Source organism: Macrosteles quadrilineatus, unplaced genomic scaffold (assembly GCF_028750875.1).
Source record: "Macrosteles quadrilineatus isolate MER2022 unplaced genomic scaffold, UCM_ALF_1.0 Scaffold_3__2_contigs__length_128488019, whole genome shotgun sequence".
Taxonomy (NCBI): domain Eukaryota; kingdom Metazoa; phylum Arthropoda; class Insecta; order Hemiptera; family Cicadellidae; genus Macrosteles; species Macrosteles quadrilineatus.
This window is the reverse complement of record NW_026542596.1, coordinates 50,715,377-50,735,662: the sequence shown is the minus strand read 5'-3', so window position 1 is coordinate 50,735,662 and position 20,286 is coordinate 50,715,377. Positions and strand designations below refer to the sequence as shown.

The 20,286-nt window shown below is 32.9% G+C and overlaps 1 protein-coding gene across 1 annotated transcript in view; it reads right to left on the bottom strand.

The window, feature by feature from the left end:
* The window catches only part of LOC128989979 (lachesin-like), a 42,353-nt gene extending 24,391 nt beyond the window's left edge, over nucleotides 1–17,962 (bottom strand). Inside the window, exons 1-3 of the mRNA XM_054412161.1 lie at nucleotides 17,899–17,962; nucleotides 6,376–6,473; nucleotides 2,909–3,116 (exon numbers count right to left, since the gene is read on the bottom strand). Coding sequence (XP_054268136.1) covers nucleotides 2,909–3,116; nucleotides 6,376–6,473; nucleotides 17,899–17,959 — 367 coding nt within the window. The 5' untranslated portion in view covers nucleotides 17,960–17,962. The remainder of the gene's footprint in view (nucleotides 1–2,908; nucleotides 3,117–6,375; nucleotides 6,474–17,898) is intronic.
* Between the last annotated feature and the right edge of the window lie 2,324 nt (nucleotides 17,963–20,286).

The window sequence follows — 20,286 nt, the reverse complement described above, 5'->3', positions numbered from 1 at the left end:
TTGTCGTCTCACCCGCACCCTCAAGAGCTATCCCCGCTATGCCATACGGCTTTTTAATACCTTGCCGGATAAGGTGCGGGATATGGAAATCACCTCCTTCAAAGCTGCCGTCAGAAATAGCTTGGTGGATAGGCCACTGTACTCACTGGAGGAGCTGAGTAAAGAACCCCTCAAAGTCACATAAAAGCCTTCATTACAAATGGGGAACACGTTTTTATTTACCGCCACAGCCTGTTTAAGTTGTTTTGTTTATATGTATGTAAATAGTAGTGTTTATTTTTAAATGTATATAATAACGCAGTCTATCCGACATTGTCGGTCAACGACGCAGCACACAAGTATCAAGTAAGTAAGTATCAAGTAAGTATATTTTCCGTGCAATTCTTACGAGCTGAGAAAATGGTTTTAAAGAAACATGCTTGCCTAATAATATAAAGATTAAATGTGTCATAATAAGATACTTTTATACTATATTGCGATTCTGTATTGGATATACTATACGGGGTATATTATGTATAGAAATAACTATGAGGCCATAAATGTATAAAAAAATCAAATAACTCATAACGTAAAAATTTAACATTGCCCAAATCTCATTGTAAATAAAAACATTTTTAATATAAAAGTCTATACTCAAGAAGTTATGTTATTTTTTCAATTTTTTATTATCAAGTTATTATTAAATTAATAATTTGCCGTGATTGTTATGCAGTTTACTTTTCACAACAGTATAAAAAAATTAAACACTATACACCTTGATAATTAACTAGGACTAATAAGTTTTAAACATATAAATGTAAAAAAGTCTATAAATGGTTTAAACACTTAAAATAAATTTGAGATAAATGGTGAATTACCATGAATCAATGTATTAACAGAATTATTGCCTCATTGTATTCCACTTAGCACGCCATGAGGGCCGGGGCAGTGAAGTGGCCTACACTAATGAATGGTTGGGGATCATGAGCCATGATTAAGAGATACTTGGAAAGATGAGTCTACCCTCAAAATATCTGCTTCACTGCCGTTCCGAGTGCTTTACTTGTTCAACGAGGCTAATTTAGCCATTCAAATCTATCGTATTCTAGATTAATTGGTGTATACTGTCGGTTAAAGAGCTTAGCCAATAAAATGTCTTCAGGAGGGTCATTGATTTAGGTAACTTTTTAATTGAGGAAGATTGCATTGAAATCGTTAGTAGTAAATTCCAATTTATAATTTTATAAAAGATTTGTATGATTAAATATTTAGAATGTTGTACATGTCTCACGAAATTGATTAAAACAATTATACTCAAATTTAAAGTTTACTAATACAATGTTTTGTTAAATAAAATTGCTGTGTATTTAATATTACAACAATATTACAGTTGTTTATAATAAAACATCAAATACACGCTTGAATCTTTATGAAATCTATCATAGATGATCAATATCAAAATATATACCAAAACTTTACATAATTTATAGATTTATTTCCTTTTTAAAATTCATAAATGTTTGTCAGTACTTAGGCTAAGCGCAACAGAGAAGGTAATGAGGTACGTTTTTTATTGACATGTTGATAGCTTAGTATGAAATAAACAAAACTGATGCTTTTTATTAAATATATCCATAAAAAAGCAAACTACAACAGGTTATTTATTTTTCAATAGTATAAAATGGGAACTTTTAATTTAAAGTTTTTGAAATCTATCCGTAACCGTTTAGCCATACAACAACGCCTCATCTACTAAATTTGTTAATGTTTTTAGTTCCAGAAATTTATTTGGAAATATTGTTTTTAGAGTAAAAATGGGAAAAAACAATGTTTACCTTATAAATCCCCGTTCCCTAACCCAATCAAGCCGGTTCGCGATAACTGCGAATATCAGGCTGGGTTCGAATAAACGTAGTACCACCATGGCCTCCTTAGTTAGCCGTGGTACCACGTAGTCCACGTTTGCACCAAGCGTAGTTAAAGTCGGATCATTTTCGCTCGATTCATCAAGCTAACTAACACATATAAATAAAAAGCGTGGGACCAGAGGTACCGGGTAAAAATCCCACCATATCACCACTGGGTTTTTCTAAGTTATTATTCTAAAACCTCTAAACCTAGCCTGAAGTAATGTAAATACAATCGTAGCTAAGTAAATATACAACGAAAAAATGTTATCAGTAGTTATAGTTATTTAAAACAATGAGTAAAGGTTGTCCCGTACGTAAACAGCCAAACTCCGGGAAATGGTACTTTGGGTCAAAATAAAGAGAAAATCATTAATATATTATTTTTTTCAAAATCGTTTCGTAAACCAGATATCCACCATTTAGTTTTTTAACATAAACATTTTTATCTCGGGATTTTTTTAACCGATTATTATGAATCTTTGTTAGTAAAAAAACCCGGGTTGAAACAAAACATTGTAATCTAATTAAAATGTTAAAAATGGCAGCCTATACAGATTATTTAAATGCAATTGCAAATAATTGCTTATTCTTGATATTCTCTTTATTTTGACCCATAGAACCATTTCCAGGATTTTGGCTGTTTAATTACGAGACACGACACCTGTATAAATATATGCATTAGAAGAGAAACTGAAGATATAGAAATTAACTTACATTCACTTTTACCTTCTTGGTAAACTTTCCTTAAGATTTTGATGACCTTTTTGACCTCCTCGTCCATGTGGGCCACTCAGGCCTGTACATGAAACTTATCCAGCAAAGCAAGAGATGAGCCGTTACAAAACAATGGTACCAGGATCTGAACCCACGACATTGCTACCTCTGGTCCGAAGGCTATTGCGCTACTGACTGACCAGCCGACTTACCTAAGCCTGCCTTATTTATAAAAACAATATTCACATTTTTGCTCAAATAATAAACCACACTCTACAAACTGAAATAAGTACATAGTTAGTTACCGACAACATTGAGGAAGCCTGCTTGGCTCTTCATTGGGTCCGTGTTGATCTGGCACATGTACCATCCTCTGTCTGACTCCTGTACGTCGCGGATGTGAAGGTTCCATGTCCGGGGGTCACTGTGAGTCACTCCTATCCTCCGGTTCTTGGTGATCACGTGGCTGTGGATAGTGAGGATGGTTTGTGTTTCTATCCTCAACCACGCAACCTTAAACACAGCATTTGTAATGTAATGTGTGAAACGTGATGCAATGGAAGACTTGTAAAAAGCGTTGCATAGTGTTCTCCGTAATAGTTGAATTAATCAGTAGCGGTCCTCAGAGGCGGGAGCAGAACATAGGACTAAAAAAATGTATTTACTTTTTGTCTACAGCTCAATGTCAACAAGTTGTCGGACATTACCATGAAAAAAGAGAATAGTGTCATCTACGTATAGGTAGGTGGTACTGCAAAGTTTTTTTGTCTCTGTTTGTTGTGATTTGATTGTATGAATTTATTTTCAATATAATTCAAGTAAATGTCGGCAAGTATGCAAGATAGGTGTTCCCTCAAACTTAAAATAATTTTGCTGTAGTACTTCTTCTAAAAGAGCTAAAAATTCACTGATTGCCACTGGCAACATATTTGAGTTACTTCAGGTGAGTTTGGACCAATTCCAAAGTTTTCTCAACCGGCACATTAGCGTACAAATTAACGATGTCAAATGACACCAGTAAATCATGCTTTCTTTCGTTTAAATTCTTGGTTTAGTCAATAAACTCATATGAGTTTTTTAAGCAAAAATTATTCGGGAATTGGATCTGATTTTTTAAAATTTGGTCGAGCTTCTTAACGAGTCTGTAAGTTGGTGCAGAGGTGAGGTCCACCAACGGACTTATTGGTAAGCATTCTTTGTGCACTTAAGGCGATCCTCGCAACACTGGTGTAGTGGGGTTGGTAACCATCAGGCGCTTTATTTCCTCAGAGCTAAAAAGTATCTTACTATTATTTACGAGTTTCCTAATTTTCTTTTGGTACACTTTTGAAGGAACTTTTTTCATTTCAACAATGTGATTGTTTGTGATAAACTCCATCACCTTATTTATATAGTAATTTTTGTACAATATTACACTAGTATTACCTTTGTCTGATTTACATATTATTGCCTTATGAAAAGTTAACTTTTTCCTTTATGCTACTCAAAGCTAATGCATCTTTCTTGTAGATGTTATTTAAATTATATGTTTTTATTGCCATTAAGAAGTTTTCTATTGAGGTTATTTGTAATCAATACTCGTGCTAAATTGCATCCATTTTCGTTCGGGATCGTTTAAATAGCACATTCGGTATTAATAAACTCGTTAAATTTAGCTTTTTGGCCTTGTCTTGAGAGATTATACTTTAAGCCTTTCTCTATAACTTTAATCTCATTTTCGTCAAATTTGATGTTGGTATTATTTATCACCCTTGGGTAAAATTCAAAGTCAAACAAAATAATTGATTATTTCAATTTTTGATCATTAACTAAATTCTGGATTTTCCTATTTTGGGTTGACTTTTTTCGCCTAATAATTCTTTAATTCTGCTAATAATACCTAGCAATACTGCTTCAGCCGAAGACGTCTGATGATGGCATGTTAATGCCGAAACGGCCGTAACGGGAGTTACAACTCATTGAGCTGTAGACGAAAGGTAAAAAATTTTTTTTTTGTTACATCACAGCTCAGGGGCTAAAAATATGGATTTTAGAACATAGGATTTTGTTCCTGAGGTCCCGCGTTTAAATCTCGTCATTCACCGATGGTTTTTTTAACAATCAAACCGTAACCCCAGAGGTGTAGTCTAAAGTAATGTGTAAAATGATAATAGTCAAAAACCCTAGTCTTTGAATATGGAATGAAAAATTGTATAACAAACTTTACTTGTTGGGTTATGCAATTGAAAAATAGTAAAATTATTTAGACAAATACTTTCTTTTTAGTGAATAAACTCCCATTGGGTTTCTGTGGCCTTTCTTTGAATCGCATAATTCCTGCTCTATTCTGGAACTATTTAATGCACCAGAATCACTTTGAGCTTACCTACAGAATCATGGCTCTTACGTAAAATAAACAGGATACGCAGGATTTGAACCAGAGAGCTCAAGTCCCGAGACCTAAGTCCCGTGATGTACCACCTAGACAAGTTAACCCTACTAACTGTTACTGTTAATAGAGTAATATAATTATTACTGTATAAAATACTATAATAGAACCATGAAATACTTTTACAGTGTCTCCCAGACTTTAAAGTGTATAACTGTACATTTAGCATTTACGCACATGACTTTTACGCATGACCCACGCTTATAAGCATTGTCAGAATAATCATTCAATTAATTATTTGCTGCGTAGATAATACTCGTCGTTAGTTTTCTTCATATTGACTATAAAGCATATGTAGATCTCCCAAAAATAGTTTTGGTGTCACAATTACCTGTTTTTCTGTCGATTTAAGTTTTTTTTTTTGCACGATGAATATTTTAGTAAATCTTCCGTATACTAGTTTGCCAAATTGTAAGGTTATATCCATTTAAAATATATGCATTAGTTTTAGTTTGTGTAGGCCTAAATGGGTTTTATTCCACTTTTACTAGTATTATATAAATTTAATGAAAAAAACCTGTATATCAAAACATCTAAAACACATGAGATCAAAATTTAAATGCATTTTTATATTTGAGAGGTATTCATAAGATAATTTTATAAAATCATTTACTTGATTTTTAGAGTCAAATTAGAAAATTTTTGCAAATAAATATGGGATGGATAGTCAAAATAAACAAAATATGCAATAATGATAGATCTACATTAACAATACCTACTGATCACAAATTGTGTCCAATGTCACAATAATATTAACTAGGTTTAAGCATTATTGGCTTCGTGGAAAATGGATAATGAATCGGTTTATAATTAGGTAATTTCATTTAACGTCCATAAAGCGTTACTTAATAATGGGAGTAAATTAATCTTTATGGATTCCTCGTTCATTGAGCCCCTTCCACATTTCCCGTTTCCAATCCAAATCCAATAAACTATTTTTCTCTTAAAAATTAACTGTTGATTACGTTGCACAACTGTTTTAAATTTTCCATTCTTATAAATATATGTGTATATATTTCAAACCTCAATGAGTTTTAAATAGGCAATTTTCAACCATTACGTATATAATGTTAAATTTATACTCCATATCAAAACTATAATTTCACTGATAAACATTAAAATATCAATATTACGTCAATTTAAAATGTTAATACTTGGAAGGGAATTGGTGTACTATAAACCATCTGTAACGTTTACTTTAATATCAAATAATCACCTATATTAATTACCTATATTAAAATTGATTAGTTAGTAGACATAGCTTTATCTAATATTCCATGGAGAACGATATGATAACATATTATGAATATATGATGTACATATATTATTTTACATAGAGCTTACCTTATATGAACCTAGGTTATCGACTGTGCAAACAAGATATGCTTCTCTCCCAACAGGAATCGTAATGTTGTTTATAGGAGCCCCGAACATTGGCAGATCTGTAACAACATTCTACATATACTGGAATATTTTGCTCACTCGGTAAACTATCCATGTTTTTAATTGATTATATGTTTTCCAAGAAGAACCTAATAGAAGGTTTTATGCTTATTCTAGCATTAAAAACTAAATGTATAAGTCTAGTTATAATAATTTATACTAATCATTTGGAACGACGTGTTTGCACTTCGTGCAATGCACGTGTAGTATGTGGGCCGCTTAGTTAGTTATCTATTAAAAAATACTTACTGTATGTTGCTTAAGACCTGATTGTTGTTACTTAAGTCTGCAATATAAAATAATGTACGTTAAGAATATTTGTTTGCAATACAAAAATAACAGATTCTAACATAAGAATTATATGGGGGAATGAACAAATAATACTGATTTGTGATAGTGATTACCTAATAATTGGGACGTCATCAGTAGTATTTTTTTTCATTCCTTTGAACCTGATCAAGTAGTGGAAGGGTTGGTAGCTTGAAATACTGTTTATGAAGTATAAGATAAGTATACGATTTTGGACTCTATAGACTCTATGAAATAAATAAACTAATAGTCCCTAATTGGTAGTTGAGTTGAAATACCATTCTTGTTTTTAAATGCAATGTTAAAATCATCATGACCTACTTTATCTGATTAGGATATATTATTTTGCTTTAAGCATATATCTAAAATAATCCATTTCCAATTTTACCATGTGGGAACCCTCAGTAGATAATAATACTGAAATGGGTAAGGTAACACTAAATGCTAAATGCAAGCAAATGTTGTAATTAATAGCTTTAGAAGGCTTAACGTCTGACTTAGTGGCAGAATGCAAATATCATTTCCAGATTCCTAATGCTTAGATACGTTCCATTGAAATATAACCTGAAATTCTCATGTACCTCCAAAACATTTTTAAAATCTTGCTCCTACGAAGTGTGTTTTAAGAAATTATTATTGATTGCAACCAAAATTTTTTAAAGTATTTTTTTAGTTACAAAATCCTTTCAGTAGTTATTTTTGTAAGTAAACATGTGAAATTAACTAGAATTACGAATATGACTTCTTTAAGTTGAACACATATTTCTTAAAATATTATCGCAAGATATTATAGTAAGTTATACATGGATGTTACTATCTCTTGCAGAAATCAACCAAACCAAAAAATTCGAAAAAGTTTTTAAAACTTAATCTTTTGGTATTACACGTTATCTTATGCAACCAGTGAGTGAGTCATTTTTGTTTTACTAACCATATTACCCTCTACTGCTTCCCCTAGCCTGTTTACATATTCCCTTTCCACGAAAGAAGGAAGGTGGCAGTGGCGCATGTGGTTGAAAGATGCTCGTATCGATCACATAACGTTATTATAGTCAGAATCAGACGTCGCGTGACCAAGGACTGCGTGTCTGCCTGGATATACTCGGCCAATAGCAATAGGCCTTCGCCTTCCCGCTACTAGGGCCGAGGACTAGCTGTGTTCCATTGTCTTGTTATCGTAATGCAGTGCGATTAGTCGATGCAATTACAGCGATAGTGTTAACACCCTTCATTCAAACTGACTCTGGTTTTATAAGTTTTGTGACAGCAATTCCCACTACTAGGGTCAAGGACTACGTCGTGTTCCATTGTCTTTTTATCGTTATGCAGTGTGATTAGTCGATGCAATTACAGCGATAGTGTTAACACCCTTGATTCAAACTGACTCTGGTTTTGTAAGTTTTGTGACAGCAATTCCCACTACAAGGGTCAAGGACTACGTCGTGTTCCATTGTCTTTTTATCGTTATGCAGTGCGATTAGTCGATGCAATTACAGCGATAGTGTTAACACCCTTGATTCAAACTGACTCTGGTTTTGTAAGTTTTGTGACAGCAATTCCCACTACAAGGGTCAAGGACTACGTCGTGTTCCATTGTCTTTTTATCGTTATGCAGTGTGATTAGTCGATGCAATTACAGCGATAGTGTTAACACCCTTGATTCAAACTGACTCTGGTTTTGTAAGTTTTGTGACAGCAATTCCCACTACAAGGGTCAAGGACTACGTCGTGTTCCATTGTCTTTTTATCGTTATGCAGTGCGATTAGTCGATGCAATTACAGCGATAGTGTTAACACCCTTGATTCAAACTGACTCTGGTTTTGTAAGTTTTGTGACAGCAATTCCCACTACAAGGGTCAAGGACTACGTCGTGTTCCATTGTCTTTTTATCGTTATGCAGTGTGATTAGTCGATGCAATTACAGCGATAGTGTTAACACCCTTGATTCAAACTGACTCTGATTTTGTAGGTTTTGTGACTGCAATTTCCACTGCAAGGGTCAAGGACTACGTCGTGTTCTATTGTCTTGTTATCGTAATGCAGGACGATTAGTCGATGCAATTACTGCGATAGTGTTAACACCCTTGATTCAAACTGACTCTGGTTTTGTAAGTTTTGTGACAGCAATTCCCACTACTAGGGTTGAGGTTTACGTCGTGTTCCATCGTCTTGCTATCGTAATGCAGTGCGATTAGTCGATGCAATTACTGCGATAGTGTTAACACCCTTGATTCGGACTGACTCTGATTTTGAAAGTTTTGTGACAGCAATTCCCACTACTAGGGTTGAAGTTTACGTCGTGTTCCATCGTCTTGTTATCGTAATGCAGTGTGATTAGTCGATGCAATTACTGCAATAGTGTTAACACCCTTGATTCGGACTGACTCTGATTTTGAAAGTTTTGTGACAGCAATTCCCACTACAGAGGTTGAGGTTTACGTCGTGTTCCATCGTCTTGTTATTGTAATACAGTGTGATTAGTCGATGCAATACTTCGACAGTGTTAACACCCTTGATTCTAACTGACTCTGGTTTTAATCATTTTCTGACTGCAATTTCCACTAAGGTTTGAGGACTACTACATTTGTGTTGATGTCTTGTCGTATTGCAATGCAATTTGTCGCAATTACTCCGACAGTACCAAGACCCTTGATACTAACTGACCTTGACTTGATAATGCTCCAATTATGTTTCCCATTACTAGTGTTTGAGCATTAGGTTGCCTCGTCCTGCTGGAGCACGGCAATTTTTTGGTGCAATTACTCCCATAACAGTTAGGAGAGGTTATTCAACGTTTCGTTTTTATATTTTTGGAGCGTTGACCACGTCCTAATGACCAGTTGATTTTTTTATACGAAGTTGTTGTACAAAAATTAACTATTCTTTTCTTTTTTCATCGAGCCTTACCGATATTATATGCTTTGGAAGTATTTAAGTTTTTAAGGAATGTATTAAAAAAACGTTCCGTTGATTTACATGAGGGGGCAGATATCAACTCATAGATTACATACACCATTATAAATTGATCATGCCTATGTTGAAGATAATTTTAGGGATAGTCCTGTCTGGTTTATAAAAAGCGTGATGTTGTATACTAATACATTTTTGCTATCGAACCAAAATTACAATTATTGTAACTAAATAAAACAATCTGTATACCAAGTATGTTTTTCCATCTGTATTAAGAATGTAAAGTGAATTCTGCAAACGTTAACCGTATCTTAAAAAAGGTGGAAATACTTATTTGGCATGTACATCCAAATACCCCCAACCGCAATCTAACATATCAACAAAGTGTTCATATAATACAAGAGTAAAAGGAGTCTACTTGTTCAGTAGAATTGTATAGTGTTTAGTATGTTTTAATGTAAAACAGTAGAGATCAGAATAGCATCAAACAATACAGAATAAAATATTTTATTTCTACACGTTACATAATGTAGACCCAAAACCTCAAATACCCCAAAAATTCATACAAATAATATAAAATTACCTACAACTTGTTCGTCTACACTATACAACACCGATACAGTCTATTCAACTTGTTCAACTAAACTTCCCAATAAACAGATATTACATCGAAAACACAATGAAGGGTGGTGAAACCTGAGCAAAACGCAAGGTTCGCTGCCTTCACTTTTAAAACAATCCACTGTTGCTTTGCGCAAACTAGCTCTGTTTGATGGAGAACTGTTGATTCAGAATGTTTAATGAGTGGATGAATTGGGGTAAACAGAGAATTTCGCTGACAGCAGCTCATTAGAGATGTAGTCCGGAGTCCGCCATTGTGCCTCTCCCTCGCCACGGACTTCCGGTTAAATCATCAACCGGAAATCCAACTCATCCTTCGACACTAAACATGATAATCAACGCTGGGGATTGTTTGTGGTCTTTGAACCTTGCTATGTTGAATTTGATTTTATTTCAGTCCAAAACCAATTTGTGAGAATTGATAATCTATTTTGATTGTGAGTATCAAGACAATATGTGGAAAAGATTCTTCACGTAACATCCATTGCGATATTACTTGTCGTAATAATTTTGTATGAAAATGCCTTACCTTTATTTGTATTTATAAGTATACCTTACTTTCCTTTACTAAAAATAAACTTTCAAGGTGTTTCATACAACAAACAAATCACCTAGATCCACTTAAAAATATTACAATAAAGCTCTGAGTCATTGGAATATGCTTCAAGCAAACTGTTGTTTAAAGTAGTAAAGGCTTATGCAAATCAGTCAGACTTCTATCAGTGTTCAAAATTATTGTTGTGATCTATCCAGTAGAAGCCAACTCAAAGTAAGAATACTTGATTGTTTTATTTTATTCGTTCTTGAAATTTTTATTTAATTAGTAGCAGGTAAATTGTGTATAAAGGGGCGAAAATTAGGTTTTGCTAATATTTAATTGTGAAGAAATGTAAATTCTCATAAAAATGAAAATAAATAAATCTTACATTGAATGCCAAAAATATGTTTGATATTCTGTTAAGTAAAAGGATTCTAATTGTTCGTTATTTTAAGTTTGTAAGATAAAAATAAAACAGATGTCGTTTGTAAAGAACTCAACGCATTTCGTAAGTTTTAACAGGAAGTTTTTTCATAAATACCTACAACTGTTTATAATATTGACGGTCTTAACCTAAAAAAATGTAGAAAAATATAAAGAGAATTCGGGGAATATCCTTTGAAAAGTAGTAATTATATACCTAATAAATTTGACATATACTGTTCATTTCAATGTTTTAAAATAATAATATAAACCTAATTAAAAACTAAATATTTGTTCAAAATCATAACAAGTCATTGGTTTTATAGGAGAAGGTTATTTTTGTCGAAACCCTCAGTTAGAAATCCTAGTCACACACAGATCCCTCGCTGGTTTCCTCTGTAATCTTATTTAGCTTCAGCAGACCAGAGTTGATACTTGTATTACTGTCAATTACATGTGATTGACAAGGCAAACAGAGCGCAGTGCAAATAAAACAAACGTTCCGTTGACGGATTAATTATTGCAGGTAATACAACAATAAATAGCTTTATATATTAGCAAATAAGTGTTTAGTTAAATCTATTTAATATTGTTAAATGTCTGATCAATCTGTATGATAATTTAAATTGTAAACTTTCTATCCTTCGTAGGTAAACTATTTTTAGCTTAACTACGTTAAGAGAGGGACTAACACAATTTAAATACACATACCAACAATTGATTTTGCAAATAGTAGTTGTTAATAAAATAGAGTAAAATTACGTTGTTTCGTAGGCTAATGTATATCATATTATTTCATACTTCAGATACCTTTTGGGATGCAGTAAATTTGTAGATATGCTGATCAAAAATGTATAAAAAGCGTAATATATTATTAGTAGTAGATATAGAGGGGTATCATTACACAATATTAATTTACCTTACCTAATTTAACGGAATATTGTGAACATTACCTATTTAGATAAGTAAATAATCACGTAAAGAAAAATCAAGATCATGCCAAAGAAAAGCACCGCAAACGCTGGGTCGACACTCCCCTTCTTAGGGTCAGCAAGCTTACTCTGTTTAGACCTTCTAAAAAGGTTGCCTCTGACCTCTTGAGACTAGACAGACGAAGAATCAAACTAATTGTAGAACTGATAACTGGGTACGGGCATTCAGGAAACATTTACAACGGATGGGTTTATTTGATGGTGAACCGATCTGTAGGCACTTTGATAGGTCAGTTGAGACAGCCGATCACCTAATCTTTGATTGTAACGAGCTCTCTGATGCTAGAATGATAACTCTTGGTAATCTGGCTAGAGTAAGATATCTTCCCGATGATGAACTTATTGGGAAGCTACAGGCATTCATTAGACGCCTTAACTTGTAGGTCAACAAGAAAACAATTGTCTGGTGTGCGCAATAATTTGATTTAGTATGAAGTGCTCTAAAGTCTCGACCTGCCCCTATTAAATAAGATAAGATAAAGATAATCATGTAAATTTGTGATGGAACTAGTCACTCATTGTGATGGAAATGGCTCGCAAAATTTCATTCAATAATATAAACTTATTATAAAAAAATTAATATGAAACGATCAATTTAGTTAATCAATTTAGTAGGGTCTTTGTATTTAAAGTTACAGAAAAATTTACGTTTAGGTATCTCGATACTGTCACTCGTTATCATCAATATTATAGAATGGAAACAATGCAGTGAGCTATCTATGTAAGTAAACATCATATATTAGAATATTTTCAACTATATACTATTTGTAAAGATAAATATCTCCTGTGAAGGATGTTACACCAAAGCAACACGCAAAACCCATTTTAATTATGAATATAAATATAACTGTAAGAGATTTCTTGTCATTTTATTTGCGGTAAATGTTTTGTTCGTAAATCATGATAACCAAATGTTTTCCAACCGAATCAGAGTTTACCGAAGTTAAGCAGTCTCTGACCGTTTAGGGTACCAAATATTGTGTAGAGTTGGCAGCGCAACAGCAGTTCTGCGGTATGGTGGCGCACCGCTACTAACTTCCGTGGTCAGTTGTCACGGGCCCGCTGGACCGGAGTTAGGGGTGAGTAAATAACTACCCTCAACAACAAACTTCTGCTGTGTCAATGCATCTGGTTAACTAGTTATCAAACTTTGTTGGGAGTCTAATTAAGGATTTAGATATATATTTACTCGAGTTGTACTAAATTTTTTTTATAATACGTTACATTTGGTAGTATCTAGGTATTGTGCTGCCTTAAAACAAATTATTTGAGTTGTGCTTCAGCATTGATTTTTTACAATAACTTTTTGTCAACTACTTGACCATGCTCATACCTTTGGAGCAGTACCTCAGCAATGCATAATTTTTCCCTAGCGTTTTTCATAGCAATTTCGTTGCACTGTTTAAATATTATGGTATTTTGACACAGGAAGAAGATAATTACTGGTCCTTAAGAATAACTGATGATAATAATATGATAATACAATCTGATTCTAATGTTGCACCTTAATTCATAACACTATGTAACAGCTATAAGGGACTTATTCGTTGACTTAAACAAAAACTCTAGACCGAACATTTCTGTTTTGCAGGACCAGAAAGGTTCTATACAAATCACTCTGCTTTGTATATCCTCGTCTTGCCAGATTGAAAGCGACTTTGAATATACTGACGACGGTATATACTGTGAGCTATTTACTTCTTTTCTCAACTTATAGAAAATCTTTGAAACTTTATATATAGCCTAAACCTTTGAAGAAGGATTGTTTTTTATTGTTATTATCTATTAGTGGTAAAATTTAATTAAAACGATTGCCAAATCAAGCTCTTATAAAATATATTTTTGTTGAACACTTTTTAAACTTTTACACACTTATACTGTGTATACGTAGACAGTATTGTTTAAAATTTCAAAAGAATAAATATATTTTTGTTATGTTTTAAGAGATTTGGAGGTCAAAACAAAGATTATTTTAAAGCATTTTTGTTAACCTTTTCTAGTTTGTAATATGTAAGCAATGGCGCCATAATATAAGTATTGGTATTAGGATTATAATTAAAAATAGTTCATGCAAATGGGAATTCAATTGACTAATAGTTTTGCATCAATTTAAACTAGTTGTTGTGAATATACAAATATAGTATTTAAATCTTTAAAGCTTCGCCTCATTTTCCGCGTGAAATTTTAGTTTTCTTAGCTATTTATTATTCAATCTTTTATAGCTTAATGTTTTATAGGAAATCTAAAATGAAAAATAAAAGTTATTTTGAAATATTTCCATAAAATCAGTCATTCTTAGTAATTTAATTTGAAAACAAGCACGCCTTTGATACCAACTAAGTTTTTTATTAGCCTGATAGTTTTTTATAGTGTATATTATTTTACAACACAAAAAACAAAACGTAAACAAGGCTTTTTTAAAAAAGTAAGTTATTCCTGATTTCCGTTTCATTTTGTTCCATCAAAAGTTTTTCTTCAAATAGAATCTTTTAAAAGTGTTATTCTTATTCGCTATTCGCTTACAGTTATCTAATATGTATAATTGATGAAGTGAACAAAGGTTTTTTCTCTCAATATTTCCGATTCTCAAAGTTATTAGTAATACACGGATGATGCATCATTAAATCTTGTATATTCATAACGCGTCGGTGTTATATTGCTCTAAAGGTAATAACTGGAAGCCAACATAAACATGTAAGAGCGTGAAAGAAGGTAATAAAAACAACCACAAGACATATAATCTAGGGCGCAAGATCTTTGATAAAGCTATCCACCAACGTGAAGTAAGGGTTACACATAAATATCAAAAGTACAATTGTATTTCATTTATTTACTCGCACAGAGTAAATAGTTTCTGAGTTTGAAAGAATTCATCAAGTATATCTGTGATCAAAAGTTATTTCATGACATGTAATAAAATTATGCTTATATATCTCTAATGACTTAGTGCATTTGCATCATTTAGGCTTTTTCTGTCCTTACCCATCTGCGTAACATTCTGCTGTATTTTTTGTGATTTGACGACAGTATAAACCTGAGATCATAAACCTCATGCGGTACAGCCTGCAGTGCACCATGTCGTTCATTAGGGATGTGAACTACCAGTTATTACGTTTTCTTTCTTTCAAACAAATCTACACTCATATACTCATAATAACTATCCATGTTAAGATTATTTATTTTTTAAGATACCCCTTGTCACTAAAACTACACCCCCTACCCTTGTTACTACTTGTTGCTATATGTTTATAATTCATAACCATTTAGATACACTAGTAATTTTGTATCCTTTTTTAATATGCCCACATTACAATTAGCAATACTATCAAACAGTGATAAACTGTTCATAGAAAATGGCTTGCTTCCTAAGGCTTTTAATTTTTTTATATATTTCGAGAAAATAGGCTACTTTATACATCCAAAAAAAAATCATGTTAATCGTACTTCTGTATGACAATATTATTAAAGGGATGCTTACTTGGGAACACTATAAATTATAATGAATGCTTTAGGACAAAGATAATACATGATTACTATTATTTTCAAGGTGAAATAAGATTCCAGTTTTTTTATCTCTATATTTGCAATTCTATGTCGTTCAACATAGTATTATTATTACATTATTACATCATTACACAATTAATAGTCTAATCAACAGAAGAAGACAGCCGAAGAATGAAATGGAATAATTTTAGAACTCGAACCATAATTTCCAAAATGAAAGCATTTTTTGGGGAAGAGTGAAGAAGCCTTCACAAGAAAATTCACCAAACTAAGATAAAATTCACGATTTAATTTATATCTGTAAAAATGTTTTGAAAAACAGATTTGAACTACATGAAGGCTGCCGCTATCCTCGTTTGCATAGCCAGAGTTTACTAGTTAAAAACATAAAACCCAAATAAATTACTATTTGTAGGAAAATAAAAAATTAAAAAAACTTAGGCTATGATTTGTATACGTCATTACCAATTGGAGCAGGATATATTTATACTAGATTATAACGAATCCGATTTGGTTTATAATGCAAATTTTTAAAATAAATTGATGTTTATATTCAAATTCAATCTCGTCAGTAAATTCAGCTCCTGTTATCTTTTTAGTAAACAATAACCTTTTAAAACACTTTTTTTAATAACGAAACCTTAATCACTTCCGGCAAGTGGTTTTATTTTTATGGACGAGCAGTCAAGTTCAATAAGCTTCGATAATGGAGGGGAAAACAAAGCCCGCTGATAAGGTTATGGCGGAAAAGTTGGACGGCAGACGCTGCCAATTTGACGTGTTTGGACGCAATTTGAATACAAGATTGGATACGAGGTTTCTAAATACATAATTCATGAGTCGCAGCGGCTTCACACCAACAACTATTGCAAGTTAAAATAACATTTATTATTCAGTATACGAACTGTTTTATTCTACTTTATTTTTAATGCAGATAATAATATATATGTTTTAATATCGATAAATAGAAAAAAATGAAGGAAAATAGTGTGAAGCTTTTCGAGGGACGATTTAAAAAAAAAAGGATTCGAGTAAATTATTAAAAATATATTTTTAAGACTCCAGTATTTTATGTCTGTGGGCTTGTAATTTTTTTGTTTATGTATATTTAATTTTTTTACCATAATTTTGTTTTTTATTAACTCAGTGTTTTTGTAACAAATTATACCCATTTTTTGCTCTTTACCGAATCATAGTACGCTCAATCTGTTTTAACAAAGGTTTTTTTGTGCGAAACGATTCATATGTTAAATAGTCTACACTTAGCGTTATGTTAGCGTTTATAATACATGCACTTCTATTAAACCTTAGTATTCTCTTGTAGATTCGGAAAGAAACCTATTTCTTCAGTAGCTCCACAATAATTGTAATTTTTGGAATGAAAACCAACAATATCAACGGTCCAAAGAATGTATATCGATGTTGTATTTAATTTTTTTGAGGGGCACAAAATTGGGAACAACATTTTGTCATACGGAATTTTAAATACCAAAGTAGAAGATCTCCGTTCACTTGAAACTCCGGACGTAATCGTCATAATAAAGCAATCCTTAATGTCGACGATAACAACGTACAACATTATTTGATAGTGATTTATACCATCCTGTTTTAAGATCCTCTTTTTTACATTACATAACAACTTGGAGTTCATATAGAAAATGGTACATTAATTATACCTTTTTGTGATAAACTAAACTATTGTCAATGGACAAAGAATAATTTAGTACTGAAGTAATATAGTTATACGTTATTCTTTTAACGTCTTACTTTTAAATACTTCAAAACAACAAAACTGTATAAAAATAACAACTATTTAAAATAGACTCTAATAGGAAGATAATTTATATCGGTCCACCAAACTAATTACATTGCAGAACTTAAACTATTTTACTTTCTTTGTAACAAATAATCTTAATAATCTTACTTAAATTTTGTAACGGTCAAAAGGTCGAAACTTTAATACTTTTTTTTCCAATTTGTTTACTTTAAAATTTATCAACTAACTTTTTAACTTCATACTTTCAAACTCTTTGTATTCTATTCAATAACTACAGTTTCTTCCACTTATGAGCGTTTCACTCCTTTCCATAAGTTTATTTTCAATATTGCGATAAGTTGAGACCTACCGACGTTGTCGGAGCCGACGCAGACGACGCCGACTATCAGCAGGAGCAGCAGTGTAGCCATGAGGAGCGTCGCATCTCGACTGTATAACTGTATAGCGAAGCGTGCCGCGTTGATTCTGCGCGCTTCCTCAGCATCGACCTGGGCTTGTTGCTTCGGCAGACAAAGCCACGTGTTGTCTTAGAACGTCTGTCATACATTTGTAAGCTGTTTTCATTAAGTAATTAAAGGTGCTTGGCTTGTCGCTGAGTTTGACATGGGGACAAAAGCTGTTAGGAAACTGTCAGCGAATGAAGTGGGTTGACAACAGGTGTTTATGCAAGGTGTTTATAATTCGGTGAGGTGTGAATACAGTATTTGTTTGGGAAGGTCTTAGGTTTTCCACGAAAATTAATTTCGAGGATGAAGTTGTTAAAATCATGTGAACTTGGTTCGTGATGGAAATTAAATAGTTCCTTGCGGAGATTCATAGCTGAACATATTTTAGTTACTTGGATCTTAGGAGTTACTAAAATTAGAGATTTCTCATATGTGGATTTTATTAGTGAACTGTTTGTTAAAGAATACATTATTGATAATAACTATCACAATTATCAAACAGAAATTTCCTTCACTACTTTATAACTGAACAAGAAACATGCTCACTTTACAAACGAAATGAGGATTGAGACTTAATAACTCAAAAATCTTGTCTTGAATTTTAAAACGACATTGAAAATCTTTCAGAGGAGAGAAAATGCTTTTACTCACACATGTGGCCAACCTGTAGTGTGAGACTGTTGAGAGGACTATTCACTAAAAAAACCCCTCTTCTCTGTTGGACACATACCTAGGATTGATTGTCAAATTTTACCAATTCAGGCCATCGTGTGACCAAAGCCCCAGGGCTCCCACGGTTTCTGTCATTTTCATATTTTATTTCCTAGCCCGCATCTCGGTTGAGGTAAAGCTTCTTGGCACGGAGAATACCCTGGACGAAATGTAACACACAGGTCCCATTGTCCTCACCTTCTTAAATGTCAGACCCTTGTAAATGTGACCGTCTTCATTTGGATGGCCGTGTAGACAGCAAGCAGTCCTACGTTGTATTGAGCCTCAAGGTGGGGCCTTTCCCAACGTGGGTAGCGTGAAAAGTGTGTTCCTCGTCGTCGGGGGTGCCTAGGCAGTAGATATACAGTTGGCAGTAGATATTTTTACAATCGGGTGACACAGCTTTGCCTATCCTGAATAGATACGACTGGAAAAATCCGTGGCCTGTCAGAAAATGGGTGAGATAAAAATCCACCTCAACGAAAACTGAATATAATGCGGACAATTATGTTGCGATGATTTTAAATCAGCCACAATAAGCTAAAATGGATACAAAAGTATGTTTTAACACATAGAATAGAATATAATGAATAGAATGTTTGTTTATTTTCTCTTTCAGATCGGATACATATAATACACAGGTCACAATATTGCATAATAAATTCACATTAATAAAAATATACACAACAAATGAAGTTTAAACACATCATAACATCATGAAAGACTTGCGTTTATAATTTTTTTAGTGCTTACTTTTGTTGGATACAGATACAAATTTATTTATCAAAAATTCTATATGAGTAAAAACTTATCAAGGCGACTTGCTTCTCGCATATGATCTACAAAACGCACTAAAACACTGTGATAGCATTACTCTTACAGATGTTCAATAAGGTTATTGCTCCCATACGTAGTCGTAAACAATAGTAATTTGTAAGAAAACACACCCAACTCGGGTTACACATTACACCACCGATAAATTACATTCTATAAAACACAAACTGAAATGGTATTTCCTCGAAATGCTCACATTTCCGAATATACGCGGGTGATTCAGTTTTCCATTATAGCCTTCAGTTGAGACCAGACTTTCCAGTAGCATAAATATTCATTGTGGGGCAAATAAAAGATTGTGTGCGGCACTCCAGGGACGGCGCCGTCTGCATAAAACCTTTGGTTATTACCTTTTTGGCTAGTTGTCGTTGTCCTTCAACGAATGGCGTAATTTTATCGGAATATGGATCCAAGATTCGTATAATAAAGAAATAATCCATTTGTAATAATAATTAGGATGTGGTTTGACGCTAAGCCTTTTAATTCACATAGTGTTGGTAAATCTTCTCTGATTGAAATGAAAATGGAAAAAAATGTAGTTATATTGTGTATATTATAGAATATTAAAATAAATCAAGTAAATTATTTGATAGGACACAATGAGTAATACAACTTTAGATTATTGCATTACTCACTACGGTCTGTTTAATCAATCTAGTATAAAAATATTGTTTATATTTATTGTCTTCTAAATTCTAAATAAATTTTACTAGTAGCAGTACTTTGATTTGTGGTAAAGTAAAATA